Below are 20,245 nucleotides of genomic sequence, written 5' to 3' on the forward strand. Positions count from 1 at the left end.
AAAAAGACAACAGAACTGGAAGACAATAGGAAAAAAAAAAATAGATTTTAGTGAATGCGCTAAAACATTTCAGTAAAGTCATATATATGAACAACAATATTTTAGTAATTGCTCTGTATATAAATCATCTAATTGTGCACATATAGCCTACTCTGAAAGTGGCCCAATGGTATAGGGTAATAGATTATAGCCTAAAAGTTTAATAATAAGTTTCAAAAATCAACAACACTTGTATTGGCTACAATTAAATCATCCTTAAATGAATCTTTTCTTAATTAAATTCAGATATTTCACGCTTTTCTACTGAACATTAGGCCTATTAAAAAGGAATTAGTGGAATAATTGAGTGATTCTCGCAAATAAATGAAAGAAGTCCAGTGCTGTTGGAAATAGGCAGATAATAAATTGGGGACTTTTTTTATGGAAGCATCAGGCAAGTTAAACAAGAAGATAATCCTTTGGTGAATTATATAAAGTCATATGAGACACTTTCCATCTAAGATTTTGTACATGCTTCATTTTTTTCCCTTTGCAACCCCTCTTAAATGTCTTAAGATTATGCTTTTGTTTATTGTACTGAATATGCTTGAATTTTGAATTGTTTATTTTATAAGCAAACCTGTTTAAGCAGACACAAAATTTAGATAGGCCTACATGACAGGCTACATGTTATTTGTGTATATTTTCTTATGCATATTATTGTTGTTCCCTAATTGAGTTTGTAAATTGATATTGTTCAATAAATAATAATCATTTTAAAAAAGTTTAAACAAGAGAGTTATAGCCAATATAGCATTTACAGAAGATTATAACGGGAAAGATTAGAAGAAGAAAAAACATAATTATGGGTTTCCATACACACAAATTTATGTCAAAGACTTTAACTAATCTTTTTGCTTTACAATTTTTACTTCTCATAATAACATAAGGAAACTTCTTTACAAATTATGCATCTTCATTCTCCTACGAACCTGAAAAAGTCTAATAAAAGGTGCTAACAAAGAAAACATTGTTAAAAGCTAATAAAAGCACTCAAACTTTGAATTAAGAAAAATTTTGAAATCCTTCAGTGATTTTCACACCTAACACTTCAGTCACACACAGTACTGCTGGAGGCGCAAGAGGTTGGGCAAGAGTTGTGCACATACTCTCTGTTTATGACATTAAAGCACTGGTTTGTTAAACTACCAACTGAAGTGAGCAAATATATAATTATCGCAAAAGAAGGAAGTGACATTTCACCAAAAGGCCTAGAGTTTTGCTTCTGTTGCATTTAATGACTACAACAAATATGACTTTCACTGTTGAACAAATGTGGCCACTTAATAAAGTGAGGGCAAAACCATGTGTTGGTAAAGTTTTGTTGCATGGAGGGGGTTGTGTATGCTTTGTTTCCATCTTTCATTCTTTCATTCACAAGGAGTGCAATGCATATGGTCATAATAAATTATATAGGATGTACATAATAAAGGATGCCTCAGACTGTGCTTTTAGCCTATATCTGCCGAATACACAGAATTACATATAGAGGTGTTCCTTTTCAGACATATTTTAAGCATATGGATGTGTTTTGTCAGGCAAATATTTAGTTAGTAGAACAATTGTAAAATGTATTGTGCCTTGCTGCATTTTTACACATACGATCCTGTTCGCGTTTGATGGCAGGTGAGCAGGTGTTAATGCTGGGTTATTTTATTAGTCAACGTGTAATAAACAGATCCTGAATTCCCTCACATCATGTAGCAAGATCGCTTTTTCTGCGTGCCCTGCCACGTCCTTGTTTCTCAGCAGCAGTAGGAGGGCTTTCTCTTGGGCAGGTATCTATTACCTGTGTCACGTGGGCGGTGGCCAGGTAGGGCGCACACAAAACCAGCGCGATCTAAGCAGCCATTGCGGAGCAGAGCCAGGGGTTTCGGACTGGTTTGCATCAATTCTCACGTAGCCTAATTAAAAGGCCGAGGTATACACCAAGGCGAGTCCGAACCCGGCACTGATCTGTCCGTAGGTGTGGGGTCACTGGGCTCTTCGTTTCTGTGTCACCTGGAGTTGATCTCTAGGGTTTTGCTTTTGCTATCGTGGTGGTGACAATAGTTTTTTCTTCTTTTTTAAAATGACGGTTAATCCCGATTATCTGGTGCTTTTATTCGCCACCACATCTGGCGCAAGTGGGGGCCAATTGGGAACAGATGAGAAGGAAATTGTACAGGTGGTTTGGCAAGTTGTGGATTTGGCGACTAAAAAGGTAGGCTAATTTCATATTTCCCGTGATGGTGTGTGTGTGTGTGTGTGTGTGCGCGCGCGCCTGCGTGTATAGTGAGAGAGAGAATAGAAATATTTTACATTTAGCCTATATGTCATATTTTATAAATTATGAAATCTGAGGCCAGATAAATGTATTTATTTACTTATTGCCCCCCTTCCCATACACACTATCTGTCTATGCGCATGTGCCTTTATAGTAGCCTAATAATTGTGGTGGCGGTGAAAGATGAAAAGTGAGAGAGGTCAGAGTTAAAAAAATATTTTATTTGATATATGGCAGATTTATTTAAATTACGGAGACAAAATATTCTATCTATCTATATCTATCTAAATAAATGTAAATAAATCTATCTATCTATCTATCTATCTATCTATCTATCTATCTATCTATCTATCTATCTATCTATCTATCTATCTATCTACTTTTTACATCCATCTATTTATTTGCTTATGGAAATGTATATGGTGGAAGTGAGCATTTCTCTCCTTTCTGCTTTTAGGCTGGTCAGGTAAATGAACTGCTAGTCAAACCAGATCACATTGAGCTTTCTGAGGAGTGTCAGGAGGTGAGTGGACTCACCGAGGATGCCTTGACAACTGCTGATCCGCTTGAGGAGGCCATCGAACAGGTGATCATTCACACATTCTCATATAATCTGTCCTGACAGGTTGGCATTTATCTTTAAAATGGTCTGTTCAAATACATAAGGATGTTTACATCTGAGAGTGGATTATTTCAAAGGACAGTTGAACTTTCTATTCGAACTCCCCTTAAAGGAGGGTCTGCTTGTAGACCATTTAAACTCCAATGAATGGTTACATATCTATACACACTATTAAACATATTTTTAACAGCTTGTGGATTGATATTGGCTCAAGCAGTCTCGTGGATATGTATTGAATCGCACACAAAAGTGCCGTTTACTCAAAAGGTGTCTGTGTGTGCAGTTAAATCAGAAGTTATGTGCAGAAGTGGACGCAGGTGCAGGGAATTCCTTCTGCCTCTGTACGGATGGACAGCTGCATGTGCGTCAAGTCCTGCATCCTGAGGCTTCCAGCAAGGTATCAATCTCTAAATACGGCAAGTGTGTGGGTGATATTTGTAAAAAGTTTAGCCAATAATTTATGAGGGCAAATGTGTTTTCTTGACTGCTTTCTTTTGTGCTTTTCAGAATATTTTGTTGCCTGAGTGTTTCTTCTCGTTCTTTGACCTGCGGAAAGAGTTCAAGAAAAAATTCCCATCAGAAGGGGAACTGAAAGACTTGGATCTTCAGGTCATGGCTGACTGTATCCTTAAAAACATGTCAAATTCTATCTTTTTGTGTATTTTGTAAGTCTTCAAGGGATGAGAGTAGATTAATACACGCAATAGTTCATAATTCTCTGACAGCTAGGTTGAGGAAGTTGCATTTGAATGTTTATGTGAGAGAAAGGTAGGCAACAGGGTGTTGGCTGCAGGATCCCAAGGTTTTGAAATGCAAATAGACTCACAATAGTGTGGGTTCAATTGAGCCAGCAAGAGAAAGCCAAGAGTGTTTAGCCAACAAGCTTAACCTGCCACACCTACGCTGTAATGTCTTAATGCCTACACACACACACACACACACACATACACACACAGTCTCAAACACACAATGCAATAGCACAGTCTTCTGCCCTAAGAAAGGTTAATCGAGAGTCATTCTCTCCCTCTATGTTTCTTTATTGAAGACTGCAGTGTTTCAACGGTCCTTTTGCAATTATAACCCCTGCTCTTGTTGTTCATTGCATTTTTAGTGTGTCATTAACTGGTAATTAAGGTGTAACACTAAACACAGACCTGTATTCCTTGACTGCGGTTGCGATCAGACTTGAATGTGGTTGTAGATTCTTCTCTTCATGCTTTCACTGCTTACAAAGTTCAACAGATGTCAGATATTGTTTTAGCACTAATCTCGGATTCTTTCTGTAAGTCCTTACAACTTACATATTATTGTCTGCACACATAGAGTTAATATTCATAAGTGTTTCTGTTATGAACCTGCTTTATTCTTCTTCATAGGCCACAAATTCTCCTTACCTGAAAAAGTGAATGACAAGTTTGAGACAGGCACCTGGTAAGATCCGTTTCATTTACACTTTAGATTAGGGTCCAGTTCTCACTAATAACTATTAACTATGACTTTTGCCTCAATAAACTCTTAATTACTGCTTATTAGTAGGGTAGTTGTTAAGTTTAGGTATTGGGTAGGATTAAGGGATGTAAAATTTATTCATGCAGAATAAGACATTAAAATGTGCTTTATATGTACAGATAAACAGCTAATATCCTAGTAATTTGCATGCAAATAAGCAACTAGTTAGTAAGAATTGGACCCTAAACTAAAGTGTTACCACAGTTTCATATTTAAAATAAAATATATATTTAATATTTTTTTTAAATATTGGAATTTTCTATAATGAATATAAATGTTTCTTGTTAGAACTCTAAAATATTAAGATTACTCTTTGTGAATTGCAATTTCTATCAAATTAATTAAATGACTATAGAATGGAGATCGGAAATTCATGTTGTGTGTTTGGATAAAAAGTTTACATGGAATTTTAATGCAAATTTGCTGCTGCGGCATTTATAATAGTGATGGATATAGTTCATAGAGGACATTAGTATTATAAAATATGTTATTATTATGTATATAATGTTTCTGTTTAAACTGTATTTATGTTTGTGTATAGCAGTAAGATGGAGAGGGTGGATGATAACACAGTGATCAGAGCTCGGGGTCTTCCATGGCAGTCCTCAGACCAGGATATCGCCCGGTTCTTCAGGGGTCTCAACATCGCCAAGTATGCAAACAACCCACAGGCTACTCTGGTTTAATCAATTATCATTATTCAGTGTGTGCACAATACCAATCTGTCTGATGATTGACTGTGTGTGTGTGTAGAGGAGGTGCTGCATTGTGTCTGAATGCTCAGGGCAGGAGGAATGGAGAAGCCCTAGTGCGGTTTGAGAGTGAGGAGCACAGGGATTTGGCCCTGCAGAGACATAAGCATCACATGGGCACCAGATACATTGAGGTACACACACATTCATAAAGCTATTAACACTGAAATATATTTTAAATCTGTTTCTGTAAATGAAGTTACATTAAGTGCAATGATGAACAAAATTCCTGTTACATCCACCTTTTTTTAATTGTAGTAGTTTGTCAATTCTAATCACATTATTTTGCATTGCAGGTTTACAAGGCAACAGGTGAAGACTTTCTAAAGATAGCAGGAGGTAAAAAGACTTTCTTTCTTTTTTTTGGGCTTGTCTGTGGATAGGGTTGGGAACTAAGAACCAGTTCTTATTCTTATTCAGAACTGGTTCCATAATTGATTCAATTTCATGAGTAATCTATTCTTATTCAGAACCGGTTCCATTAAAAAAAGAAAAAACAGAGCAGTGTGACCAGTGTAGTCTGATTCCCAAACGAATGACTTCTATGAGTTGGTTCTTTTTAGTGAATCAAAAACATACAGTGGAAACAGTGTGACAGCAAGATAAATGACAAATTAGGTGAATCATAAACATACAGTGCTCATTAAAAGTCTGTGTAAACACAACTTTGGTGAGAGCTGATTTACATGTTTTATTATTGATTTATTTTCTCATCAATTGTCAGTGAAATTGCATTTCTTTTTCCAAATATTTATTCCTTAAAAGGGGTCATATAATGCCATTTTCATACAAGTTAATTTGATTCTTTAGGGTCTAAATGAAAAGTTTGTAATATACTTTAATTAAAAATTCTCGTTAGTATTGTAAGAAAACACTAATTTTACCTGGTCAAAAACAGCTCTGTTTTCAGCACGCCGTTTCAGTGCATATGCCTTTAAATGATAATGAGCTTCGTTCACTCCGCCTCTCTGTTCTGCGGGCGTTTTGACACAACGCACGTGGAGTGTTGCCTTGACAACAGTTGAGGGTATATTTTGGAGAAAGAATGGCAGCGGGAGTCTCTGAGGACACATCTGTGCAACCGTATCAGTTTGAACCGGAGTCGCACCGGGAACAAGATGACGGCCGCTAAGAAGTTCGACAATTAAGGCTCGAACAGGACGTTTCTGAATGGTTGGTTAACATAATGTCACTTTGATCTATCTTTTGTGTAACGTTACAGGCAGGGTAGAGTGACTTAGTGAGATGTACGAACACTGTGTTTACTGATGTATACTACTCAGTTTGTAATAACACAATAACCATAACGCGTTGTTCATTATAAACGTGGGATTATGTATTATATTGAGAACGTTGTACTGTACATAGAAAACATGCCGTAATGTAACTTACCCTGAGTGTAAACCTTAGCCGCATTCATCGTGAAGCGTGCAAGCGATTTGCAAAGATTAATATAAAGGTTAATACAATTTTACACTCAATTCTTCTGGAAGTGCAGCAGGAACACGATTAATTGGTACCGATTCTTTTTTCAGGAGCAGCTTCTTAGCAAAACCAGCTTTATACTGAGCCTGACCCTCATTTATAAAGCAGTCTGGTGAGAAATGATTCGCGAACCGCGCAAGCATGAAAGCATTGACGTTGCTCGTGGGGAATATTCCCTTCGAAAACAAAACTCAGCCATTGCGTCTTCAGCGGTTCGGATTTAGGAACATCAAAATGACTGCTGTGTTCGTTATTACACCCAAGAACAGAACACCACAATCGCTTAGACGCCATTCTGCTCCAGCGTATCAACAATGACGGACTAGACAGCTCGCTCAGGGCGATCGTGGGAGGGGCGTCCGATTTAGTGACGTCACAAAATCGAACGGCTCAATTTGAGCCAGGGGAAAACATATAAGGAGATTAAAACAAAAACACTGGATAGATTTTTATCATTAAATGATGGTTGTGTACAGGCACTGCCAACACACATTTCAGTACAATCAACTTGAAAAAGTGCATGTACCATTATATGACCCCTTTAAAAAGTTAAGGAACTTGACAGGAATTGGAGCAGGAACTGGAACTGGAACTGGAACTGGCTTTCCTTTCCCATCCCTTTATGTGGAAAATCTTGGACATTCTAGTTCTACTAGTTAGTGTATGAGTGCAGACAGTTGTAACATAAAATATCACCTGATTTAATCTGAGTTTGAGAGCTCTCAGCGTTATTTGCATTGGTTTCAGTTTGTTTTGTGTAATTTCAGCTTCACGTTGAGAGGCTGATGAATATGTGTGAATGTGTGATTGACAGGTACCTCTAATGAAGTGGCCAATTTTCTGTCGAGGGAGAATCAGGTTATCATACGCATGCGTGGACTTCCGTTCACTGCCACCGCAGAGCAGGTGCTGCAGTTCTTCTCCCCGGTGTGTCCCGTGACCGACGGCACCGAAGGCATTCTGTTTGTACGTTTTCCCGATGGCAGGCCCACTGGGGATGCGTTCGTCCTGTTCTCCTGCGAGGAGCACGCTCAGAACGCGCTGAAAAAACACAAGGACATCCTGGGCAAGAGATACATAGAGCTGTTCAAGAGCACTGCGGCTGAGGTGCAACAGGTGAGGACGGCACTTCCTGTTTATTTTAAAGTCATCAGTTGTGTGGAGTATTTTTTTAGTTGGTTTGGATTGTTGGACAGACTCAGGGGGGTAAGTAAAACGTGAGGTCTTTGGGTGTGTGAGTGTGTGTGCAAGTTTGTACTATATCTGAACGGCCCTGGTCGCTGAACAAACACTCAGCTCAGTAATCTGTAAAAGATTAGCTTTTCAAAGCTGTCATAAAAACTCTCTCTTAGCCCTCCCGTTCTTCAATGTAAAAATTTCATTGTTACTAATTTTGTAGAATTACTTGGAATTCCTTCTTGTTAATTTTTAGCTGTCATCATCAAACCAAGACTCAACCAATAGCATGTGGTTGAACACAGGAAAAGAGAATCCCATCATGACTTATATTAGTAGTTGGCTGTTGTTAGGTTATTTAATAAGCAGAATATTCACAATTGAATCACCAAATGATACCAAAAGACTGATAAACTTATTCAAATTTAAAAAGAAAAAAAGAACATGTGCTTAATCCGTTACACAACAACGCAAACTGGTCCTCCCCATGTACCTGCTACAACTGTAAAAAAAAATTTTTTACAACCAATACTTTTGTTTGTTTTTGTCTAAAACCAATATTTTAATAGCTACTTTTTGACATAGTAAGTACATAATCATTAGACTACAGCAATGAACATAACATGCATAATAAATATATTTTGTTTTATAAAGATGATTTTTTTATGCCTTTTTTAAAGTTGTTTTTCTATCAAAATGGTTGCAGATTTATTTTCTACTTTGGTTTTGGCTATCCATGGTACCATGTGATTTTCACCTAAGAATGAATTTATGGAAATTGGAAAAGTATTGAATATTGATCAAATATATGGGTTTAAACTGATTATAAGTTTATCTCTACCAAAGTACAGATGGTTTCGACTGGTCAGAGGATTGAATTAAAATCAGAACAGGTAAAACATTAAACGTTTAAATGTAAAGTTTGGGGTGGTGATGGCGCAGTGGATAAGACACATGCCTTTGGTGTGAGAGACCCGGGTTCGAATCCACTGTGAGACACCAATGTGTCCCTGAGCAAGACACTTAACCCCTAGTTGCTCCTAGTTGAGGTGTGCGACCTCTGACATATAGCAATTGTAAGTCGCTTTGGATAAAAGCGTCAGATAAATGTAAAGTCCATGGTTTTGCAGGCTTGATCAGTTCCTACAAATGTAAAACTGACCAAACATACGGTGGTCAAGTTGTCTTCATATATTATGACATTTGAGGATATAGACGCACCAATCTTGTGTGTGCATTATTCACAGAACAGCTTTACAGAAAATAATTGTTTCAGCGTTACAATTTAAGAAGAGTTCTATAATCAGCCAGAGATTAGTGTATATGTATGTCCATATGGCAGTCATATACAGCTGTAATGTAATGCATGTTATGTGGTTAGTTAACGTCATGTATTCAGTTAAGCAGATACAACAAATGTGTTGGGCAACAATCACAACTCGTGCATGCTATTATTGCAAAATAAAGATACTATTACAATATAAGGATAATGGCAAACAGTATCAGTACCTCCAGTTAAAACTCATCATCTCCACACCTGGAGCTATAAACAGGCAAAGTCTTCTTGATAATATGCATTACCAGCAATGTTCCCTCTAAGCTGCGCGCGTGCGCGGCCGCGCACTTCTGATGCCTCGGCCGCGCACTTCTGAAGCGGCGGCGCGCAGAAAAGAATAAAATGCCACGCAGATGACTGACGCGAAATGTGTGGGGAAATCCATTTGATTGTAGTTTAAGTGAGAAATAATTGCAGTGCTCTGGTCAACCGCTATAGAGTGAAAACTGGTGAATGCAGTTTACAGGTTTCATAGAAAGATGATGTGAGCGCGTGTGATTGGCAGTGAGTCGTGTGTGCGGACCAAATAGCTCAGTACGAGAGGCAACGAGAAACTCATAGACGTGCAATAAAATCACATCATGATGTTTTAAAGAAGAGTGGTTTGATTAAAGTGGTGGAAATAACGGTTGATGAACACAGAACGGTAACACACCCACCCGCGTGCAAACTCAAAATACATTAGTTTAAATAGATGTTTTTGTGTGTGGGGGAGTTTCAGGGATGGTTAGATTATAAAGAGTTCACATTCACTTTTCTTGAAAATATTTAGCTATTAGATCTATTTAAATGCTTCAGTTTGTTTTCATATTATAATAATATAATATGTAAACAAATTGAAGCATTTAAACTGATATATTATATCACTTCAAATACTTCACAGGGCTCCAGACTGCGACCAAATGGTCGCATTTTGCGACTAAAATTTGAGAGTGTGCGACTGAATTTTACATCCAGTCGCACATGTGCGACCAGTAAATTTGCCTCACGTTAAACGCATGGTGAAGCGTGGAAGGGGCGCGTCGATGAATCCGGAATGAGTGAGTGTGACCAGAATAGAGAGCGCGCGTGTCTGTGGGAAGGAGACGGAGACAAATATCACAAGCTGCTATGTGCGTCTGAGCAATGAGCGATCTATCGACTCGTTACCAAGCAGCGAATGCAAACAAAATGAAAGTGGAACGAAAATACGCTAGGCTACTCATTTATGCTTCACGGACCGTTAATTATTCTGGACCAATAATAGACAGAGCAGCGCATAGCCTTTCTTATGTATATCAATGGAGCAGCGCCCCGAACCATTGACAGTAAAATAAAGACCCGATCCAGTCGGGCCGATCTCGCTCACACGACACTGTTACTAGGAGATCCAGTGAAGAAATCCATTGAATTCCCCTCAGAATTAATAACATCGCTACGAGATCCAGTGAGAAACATTCCGATTCGGCGCAGAGTTCTGTTATAAACCATAGATATCAGACCAAACAGTGCTGACGTGGAAACTTATAGAAGGCTTTCAGTCCACAAATCAGCAACATTCACCATGGATTTAGGCTAATGGAGTAAGTAACTCTAACCATAAATATGATAATGTGACACAAATAGTCAAACGCAGCCTACACATCTTTTCTAGCACTTCAAAACTATAATATCATATATAAATGCTTTAAAAAAAAAAAAAAAATATGAGATGACCCAACACATTTTTTGTTCATCCTTCAAAGATTATCCTAAAACTAAAAAAATTAAGATGTTAGATAACTCTTAATTAAACACTTATTTAAAAAAAAAAAAACATTGTAAACAGTAGGATGTTTATTGGCTATGTTCACTCCTTAATATACACTTTTTCACTCCTTTTGTTTTTTAATTAATATTAAGACATTATGAATGATAATAATAACAAAAGTTAATTTCATCTACACCCTATATTAAGCTTACTGATTTATTGTCAGCCCCAGTGCTACCAGAATTTTTTCTTCTTCTTTTTGTAGAACTCAGTGTGAGTTCTCATTTGAGGTGATGCTGCCCTCAAATTTGAGTCTGGAGCCCTGTGAACTTAAAATAAAACTGCATATCGTAATATCTGTACGTTAAGTCTCTTTATTATGAAATAATTTGTCAGTATTACAGTTATTTTGGGGGAAATTTGAATAATTGCATTGCAAGCTGATTTAAGGTGTGCCCCTAAATTTTCTGCTTGTGCTCCTAAAATTTTCAGTCAGGGGCAACAGCGCTCCTAGTAAAAAAAGTTAGTCTGGAGCCCTGCTTCAATTCGTTTTTTTTATATTATATTATATTAGGCCTATATTTTATTATATTATAAGCCTAAATAAAGAATCTCACAAGGGTATTGTTTAGGGCTCCTTGCCATTAAACGGTTTGAAACCCCCTGCTAAAGAAAATATTGGAAATTCATAAGCAATAAACAATAATTTAACTTTGATGATTTAATGCTTCCTGTACACAATTAATTCACTGTACAAAAACACTTTATGGTTTTCCCAAACCATCTCAGTGTAACAGCTAAATTTTCTTCCATACTATATTCTATTATTGTAAAGAATTGAACTGTCCTGCAGAAGATTTTGTAAATTATTTTTCATAGGATTTCTTGCTAAAGACTGTACAGTTAACAGCACTGTAAAAAAACAAAAAAAAATCAGGTAACCTAAAATGTGCTTCATTTAGTGACTTCTTAATTTGTTAAGAAGCTTGTTTTACGAAAATATGATTTAATACCAATAAGTTACATCAAGGGTCAAATAACATAGAAATGGCACATTCAAGTTAAAAGTTACAACTGAATGTTGAAACCATTGTGTTTCTACGTATGCTGTACAGGTCAGGTATAAAGAATATTTTTGCTCAGGTGGCGAAAAATGTCCGCCCAATAGAAAAAAGTTTTGCTCAGCAAGAAAAAAAATTAGAGGGAACATTGATTACCAGTCATATACTGTAACTCCAGCATTTGTGTGTCAGGTACTGAACAGATACTCATCAGCGCCGTTGATTCCGGTAGCCCCATCCCCCATCCTGTCTGTGTTGCCACAGCCCACATTCGTGCCCCAAACGGCAGCAGTGACAGGTGTTCGGGACTGCGTGAGATTGAGGGGTCTGCCGTACGATGCCAGCATCCAGGACATTTTGGTTTTCCTGGGGGAATACACTGGTGATATCAAACCACATGGAGTGCATATGGTGCTTAACCAGCAGGTAAGGCGCTCAGGCCCATTTATGTCCTTATGAACTATACTACTAACCGTTGTTACCTACTTTGAATTCATATGGAAATAATCCAATATAATAAACACACCTATGTAGTTCAGAATGTGTTCTGTCACAGAGGTTCCTCCCTTTGGCTCAACCAATCCATAAAAATGGGTGGTTAATCAATCAGTGCAGCAGCTTCTGTCAGGACTTGTGTTTCTTCATTCCTTTGTAATGTGTTGCTGTCATGCCTTGGTTCACACAATATTTTAAAGCACGCTGAGGAGAACTAAACCTGAGCACAGGATTTAAGATTCAATATTTCCACGCAAACCAGGTTTCAAAGATGGAAACATAAAAAGCTGGCTTGCATATTTTCAGCTAGACACAAAGATTAGAATGATTCTGATTCCTCTATTATAAATACAGTACATACAGTAAAAACAGCAATCGTGTGAAATATTGTTACAATTTGAAAATATCTATTTAATATTTTAATAGATTTTAAAATATAATTTATTCCTGTGATGGCAAAGCTGAATTTTCAGCAGTCATTAATCCAGTCTTTAGTGTCACATGATCCTTGAAATCATTCAGATATGCTGATTTGCTGCTCAAGAAACATTAATTATTATTATTAATGGTGAAAACAGTTGAGCTGCTTAATATTTTTGTGGAAACCATGATTACATTTTTCAGGGTTCTTCAAAAGAACAGCATTTAATTGATAATTTTTATAAAAATGTAACAATGTTTAACTTCACTTTTGATCAATTTAATGCATCCTTGTATTAATAAAGGTATTAATTTAAAAATATATATATATATTTGAATGGAATATTTCATTGCCACATGATAAGATTGAAAACAATTGTTTTTTTTACAGTTTTTTTTAATCCAATCCAATTATATTGGATTAACTTTAAAATAAACAACAATAATAAACAAATGGAAATGTGGTAATATATTTAATTATTTGAATACTGAAAACTACATGTTTAACTACACATTGTCATATGAACCACCAGTCAGCACTAACTGTATTTTTATAGCTGTATGGTTTTCTGTTCCCAACTTTTAACTTGACACGCCATCTTAAAAAACTGCCACTCCTGACAGAAGATGCTGAAAACAACACCAGTTAGACATATAGCACATTGACCAACAATTAAAAACAGAAACACGTTCTGTGCACTTGTTTCATTCTTTTTAAAATCGAGTTTATGCATTTGTTTGTGTGTTTGGTCAGGGTCGTCCTTCGGGTGATGCTTTTATCCAGATGCGTTCAGCTGACCGGGCGTTCCTGGCAGCCCAGTGCTGCCACAAGCGCAGCATGAAGGAGCGTTACGTGGAGGTGTTTGCGTGCTCCGCTCAGGAGATGAACATCGTGCTGATGGGGGGGACGCTCAACAGGAGCGGCCTCTCGCCGCCACCATGTAAGTTACGACGTAAGTGCCGCTGGGCTCTGGGTCTGCTTCTCTCAGCTGTGTGTGCGGGTAGGTGGCGCTTCACGCCTTCCTGTTTTTTCCCCTTTCTCTCATTCATTCACTTATTCACTTATTCATTTGGTGGGTGTCCTGTCCATATTTCCTGTCCAGGCAGGAATGGGCATCAGGAGCAGTTGGAATCTGGTTGGGTGAATGTTTTTTTTTTATTCAATTTAAATCTGATGAGTTTGTCAGATGCTTTTCCACAGCGTGGGAATGGAGGGCTTTGATTTTGGGGTGATTAAGTGCAATCTTTCTAAATCTAAATGTGCACAAAATTTCAATACACATCATAATGTCACCAATTGCACTTTCAAACGCATGGTGTGTCATGGAAAGGCACTTTCTGTTTGATTTAGTTTAGATTTCTTTCTTTCTTCGGTTCTTGTTCTGGATAGATTGTCAGCTCGGTAACTTTCCTACCCTAACAACCAACAGCGGCACGTAAAATCCTCTGCATGCCACAGGTTGAGTCTGGTTAAAGGTGCCTGAACGCCTGTGGCTGTGTGCTGCTGTGTGTTGAAGGGTGGAGGGAACATACCTGACTTGTAGCTGAATAATAATGGCAGATGTTGACAGTTTTGGGTTAAGGTTTGCTGCATGCTTTGTGTGATATATTTAAATTAATAGAAATACTTTTCTTGCACTAAACTGGTATTTTTCAGATTCGGTGAGCAAAATATTTTGGCACATTTAATATTACAAAAAACCTTAAAAAATACCTGCCGCAGTAACTAAGAGACATGCTTAAATTGGATTGGAATTAGAGGCTGGTTCACAGTGTAACAGGTTGAATTTAGGGTGGGCTTTTGAGGTGGCTACTGCTGGTGGCTACACCGTTGATTTGCACTGCATTGTTTGTATGATGAAATGACTACATGAACGTCTGATGACAAACAATGAACAAGACTGGAAAGCAGTTTAAAGGCGTAAAGCCCTCATTGTAACTGGCTTAGGTTCAGTCAGGACCACACCCTTTAATTGGTTGGCAAAAATACCTTAAATAATCACTAGGCAGTTTGCTTTTTTAGTCATTGTCTTTTAATTCTTTACTTTTTTATTTAATTTTATATTATATTTTATTATTAGTATTATTTAGTAATTATTTAAATTAATTCATTTTAGTCCTCTTTATTCTCACTAAAGTGGCATACATAAAACAAAATAAACATAACATAATATTAATTATGTAACATTTTAATAACATTTTGTTATAACAATGACAAAATATACAAAATCACATTTTGTTTGGCATTTTAGTGCCAAACAAAATAACTTAAATATTACTTAAATATTATTTAAGTTCATTTGATTCTCACTAATATAGCATAAAGCTGTGGTTTTCAAACTTTTTGACTCAAATAAAAATAAAGGTTACAATATTTCCGGTATTTTTCTAGCTTTTTTATTCAAAAACTGTTAGTATTGATATATTAAATTAAATAACCATGATTTATTTTGTGATCCCTGAAGTTTCAAGATCTGTATGTTCTTCAGTAAAAAAACAATAGTTATTAGAGAAAAAAAAAGAAATATGATTTCAGTTTACACCTTGATTTTTGTGTGTTTTTTTGCATTTTAAATTTAGTTTAGAGTTAGATTATTTTCAATATATTAATAATAATTTATTAATTAACCTAATTTTAAGTCATCCTGTGGGCCCCTTGGAGGTTTGCTGAGGCCCCCTGCCGGTTGAGAACCACTGACATAAAGGTTGCGTTTGAGTGAGCAAAAGCAAATTAGTTCCGTTATCTGTGTTCAGCTTTTTCAGCTCCAACAGGTCAATTCTTGCTGGGTTATTTCAGCTATTTTCAATTTCAATTATTTCTAAAATCATTGCTAGCGCATTGTTAACAGAGTGATGCAGGGATGACGTCAAAACCCAGAAGACTAATTTGCCACTGGTGCCCTCGAGATTTTCCTATGGGCTTTTATAATGGGTTTTTTACATTTAAGAGTAAAATAAGGTCTGGTAAACATAACATGACGACACTTGAATGTTTTGTTCTACAGCATAAACTGCACACACTCACAACCTAAACGTTCTTATCTAGTTACTTATTAGAAACATATGTTTTTAAAATGAAAATAATTGCTACAAAATGTACATTTTCGATTATGAGTGTGTGTTATTTACGCCGTAGAACAAAAGGCATCATTATAAATCCCCATAGGAAAATCTCAAGGGAACCAGTGGCAGATTAGTCTTCCGGGTTTTGACGTCATCCCTGCACCACTCTATATCTTGCAGTGTTACCTTTTCTAGTCATATTGTCATCAAGCATATATCTTATTAAAACCATTTAATTATCACTGTGGTGCAATCAAAAAACGTTTTTGTCTTCAATTTCGTTGACCAGATTTACACACTACAATCCCGTGCGTCTGATGGCCATAACTGGAAGCTTCAAGGTTGTTTTTTTCTCTCAATAATTCCTCAATATCCCACCCTCCCCCATTTCAGGCTTGTCTCCTCCATCGTACACGTTTCCTCACGGGACGGCTGTCCTCCCTGCTGGAGCAGTGCTACCTGTGGAGCCAGCTGCGATCTACCCGTCCCAGTTCCTGCTGAGTCCCCGGCCACTGGCACCAACAACGGCCTTCTACCCTGCCAGTAACCAGCTGTATATGAACTACACCACCTATTATCCCAGGTAAGAGTTATATCTGTTAATGTTGTTTTTCATTACAAGATAAGCCATGCACATATAAATATGCAGTGTACGAGCAATTAGTTCACTGCAGTTTCATTCACATAATATGATTAATGGGGGATTGAATACCAGTTATCCTTAAGTTAATGATGTGTCTAATACTCTAGTCAAAGTGTACCTATTAATCCAAAACTTAGGTACTTTACTGAGGAATAAAGGCATCATAGATGCATAGATATATCCAAGGTTTAAATATTTGCTTAGATATATCTAGAATTCACTTGGATTGCCTTGCAAACCTGTCTGAACCAGTTTTTTTAGGAGGAATCTTCATACAGAAACGGGACATCCTTACCTTTTAGACACAGTCAACATATGTCAAAATACTCACCAGTAGCTGTCTCATGTTTACTGAGTGGTTTCACAAAGTGTGAATATTTACATACAACCATTGTGTAATTGTGTATGTTTGTGTTTGAGGGTAAAGTAATGTGTTTTTTTGGGCATGTACCTCAGGCTTTTTTTGATGAGCTGCTCAAAAGAATCTCTAACAGCTACATAATGATGACTTTGTCTTTAAGAAGTGCACAACCAGGACTGGGTGTGTTTACAAGGCTAACATGCTACAAAGTGAGTGTGTCACGCCCAGGTCCATTAACATAGCTATAATGTGCATTTTAGTTCACTCCATACTATAGTGGAAGAACTGGTTCAGGAACTGTTTGTGTGTGTGAGATTTAAGGAAAGAAAAATGATTATCTAGCTTGAGGAAGGCTACAAAAAAGTAAAGTGGAGATCCACAGAGTTAACTATCAATCTAACACAGCAGCATTGCCTCGACCAATGACGTGTGATTGGGGCGGGACTATTTGATCGACCAAAAAAAATATATGATTTTTATATATATATATATTTAATTTATATGAAAGTTGAATCATATTTTAATATTATATATAATTAAATATATATTTTTTAAATGTTATGCTTATTTGGCTATCTTTATCTGTTTTCAACAGCCCACCTGGCTCCCCCCCTAACATCAGCTACTTCCCTGCTGGCCACAACCCTTCAGCAGGCTCCCTCATCTCGGCCCCGCACACAGCACTGATACGAATGCAAGGCCACGCCCCTTCCCATGTTTATAATCCGGGGGTTAAAGAGATCCTCAGCATGGTACATGGGTATCAGGTGAGTTTAAAATATTCCCACAACTCTACTATAATACCAATGTGAGTTCAGGAAGAGACAGGAATTTCTTTCATGCCATTTCTCTGATTATTTTAATTAAATTCCTGCCAAAAAAGCAAGAATCTAAATTATTTACAGTTCACTGATGACGTCTAAAGAAGCTTCAAATGGGCTTTCATAATGTTAATGAGCGCCACTGATCCAAATACAAGTCCTAGTTTGTTCCACATCAGAAACTTGTGTGTGTGTGTTTATAAGAAGGGCAGGGCTGGATTGTAGGGAACATTAAGGTGTGTCCTTTGCCCTGCAGTGCTCAGCATTGAAGATTTAGATGCTTTAGTGGGTTTGAGTAACCGGATCGCATAGTTGCATTGTCACACCCCCTCGATGAGCTAAACAGGTTCCTCTGGTCTAAATTCCCTGACACAAACACACACACACACACACACACACACACACGCACGCACACCAAGTTAAGGTGCGGTGCATTGGCCTGCTCAATCTTGACTTCAACTTGACTGCTGTCTCTCTGTTCTATTGCTTTGGGATGCCAGTGTTATTATTCTGCCATTCGAGATCAGGTAAACGAAAACTTCATATATAAACAATGCATAAAATTAATACATATGCAACAAATATATATATATATATATTATTGCTGTATTAAAATAATAATTGATAAAGATGTCGTGTGTGTGTGTGTGTGTGTGTGTGTGTGTGTGTATATATATATACACACACACACATTACACACACACATGACATCTTTAGCAATTATTATTTTAATACAGCAAAAATATATACCGAGTAGTACTGTGAATTAAACAGAATATTTATCTGGAAGCGGACACCATATATTTGACACCACAAGAGTGAATCCTTCTGTTAGTTTGCCTAATGGGATAATGAACCAATTCTAAAAACAGCTGTGACTCCTGCCATGCACACCCACAATGTGCGTCTTTCCCATGCAGGCTGTTCATTCACCTCAGGCGGTTTGCTAGTTAGTCAGTAGGAGGGCTGTCACTTATTTGAGGTGGGGCTTATTACAAATAATGAGGCATAAGCATGTGTCTCTTGAGTAAATGTAATTTCTTTCTGTCTCCTTCAGCACGGCAACACCGACGCTTTGGTAACTCTCCCTTCTGTGCTGTCAGCAAAGCATCCTATTGGGGACCAGTCTGTAGGAGGCGGAGCCTATCTTGACTTGCAGTTGCTTTAAGCCAATCTATTGATGAGGCCATGCCCCTTTGGTGGATTCAACAAACCCCTTAAAACAAAGCAGTTTATGCCATTTATACTATTTATATGAGAATTTTTAAAATAGTTATATGTATTTTGACATTAATGTATATTGTACATTGTTTTTTATGCATTAGAGCTAATATTCTGCTCATAAGGTTTTTGCTGAAGATGTGTGTCTGTGTGTGAGTGTGAGTTTGTATGTTTGTGTACATGCACATGCAGTGATGTTCACTCAGGAAATAGCTTCTCAAACCAGGGTCTAAACATAGCTGCCGAATCAAAGGCAGACTTTCACTGAAACCATAAATTTAAGCCAAAGGACCATAAAAAAGTGTGTTAGTGCCTCCCTGTTGATGTGACTCTACCGTGAGTATGTGTGAATGCGTAGAGACCTTCTCAAGACTCTTTTTTTTTTCTTCCTTTGAAGGTTTTAATTTGCATGAAGTTAATAGAGCTAGCTGTTATAACATGTTTACAAGATTCGCCAAATCCTTACACCACGCACAACGCAGTTCGTGGATGTCTGAAACATGTAGTTCTGCAAGTCATTTCGCCAAAATAGCTCAGAATCAGGAACAACTTACTTTTGTGCTTTATACCCGTGTCATGCATCAGAAAAATGTATTGTCCGTACCAATCAATGTACAAAATATAGATAAATGTGCTTGTTGATGTGTGTATGTGTAGTACATGTTACCCAATTGTTGTGTGTGTGTGTGTGTGTGTGTGTGGGTGTGTGCACCATAACCAAAAGTCAATGCATGCGTGTTTATTTACTGCACTCAGAGAGTGTTTTTGGGCCTGCTGTAATGCACACAGGTGTATTTTCACCCATTGTCTGTGTATTAAGGATAGTGTTTGTGTGCATCTGCTGGAATGTGAACAGGTTTATTTTTGACCTGCAGCTGTATCCCATCTGTACCCTCCTGTTTGTTTATGCCAATGTGCCTCATTTATTAGTCTGTGCTTTTTTTAAATACTAAGAGTAATTTGCATGTTTAGGCTTTTATGAGCAGTAGGAGTAAAGCGTATGACAGTGAAATAGTCAGTGTGATTTATTTGTACTAGTACCCACACATGCCAACAAGCAGTAGTTAAGCAGAAGCACACCTCACTCATGTTACCGATCTGTTACCATCATATTTTTAATTCCTAACATAGGTGGAAATGAGAAATCAAGAATTTGGCTGTTTGGAGAAAGTATTATTTTATTTTGATATTTTATAATAACTTAAAATAAAGTAAATTTAAATTGAGTGACTGACTTATGTTTGTA

General features: G+C 37.2%; 1 protein-coding gene across 2 annotated transcripts; it reads left to right on the top strand.

Annotated features, from left to right (window-relative positions):
- Positions 1–1,896: 1,896 nt before the first annotated feature.
- Positions 1,897–20,220, top strand: esrp1 (epithelial splicing regulatory protein 1). Of its 2 annotated transcripts, none has more exons than XM_056267813.1 (15): positions 1,897–2,242; positions 2,763–2,891; positions 3,211–3,324; positions 3,435–3,549; positions 4,111–4,209; positions 4,304–4,358; positions 4,978–5,088; positions 5,190–5,322; positions 5,485–5,527; positions 7,488–7,789; positions 12,168–12,401; positions 13,645–13,843; positions 16,347–16,536; positions 17,553–17,724; positions 18,836–20,220. In XM_056267813.1, the coding sequence occupies exons 1-15, from the start codon at positions 2,111–2,113 to the stop codon at positions 18,944–18,946; spliced, it is 2,139 nt and encodes a 712-aa protein (XP_056123788.1). In that variant the 5' UTR covers positions 1,897–2,110; the 3' UTR covers positions 18,947–20,220. The 2 variants fall into 2 exon arrangements, with proteins under 2 accessions (XP_056123788.1, XP_056123789.1); XM_056267814.1 differs by having other exon boundaries at positions 13,645–13,831.
- Positions 20,221–20,245: the final 25 nt, after the last annotated feature.

This window comes from Rhinichthys klamathensis, unplaced genomic scaffold, assembly GCF_029890125.1.
Source record: "Rhinichthys klamathensis goyatoka isolate OS25496 unplaced genomic scaffold, OSU_Roscu_1.1 h1tg000262l_1, whole genome shotgun sequence".
Classification (NCBI taxonomy): domain Eukaryota; kingdom Metazoa; phylum Chordata; class Actinopteri; order Cypriniformes; family Leuciscidae; genus Rhinichthys; species Rhinichthys klamathensis.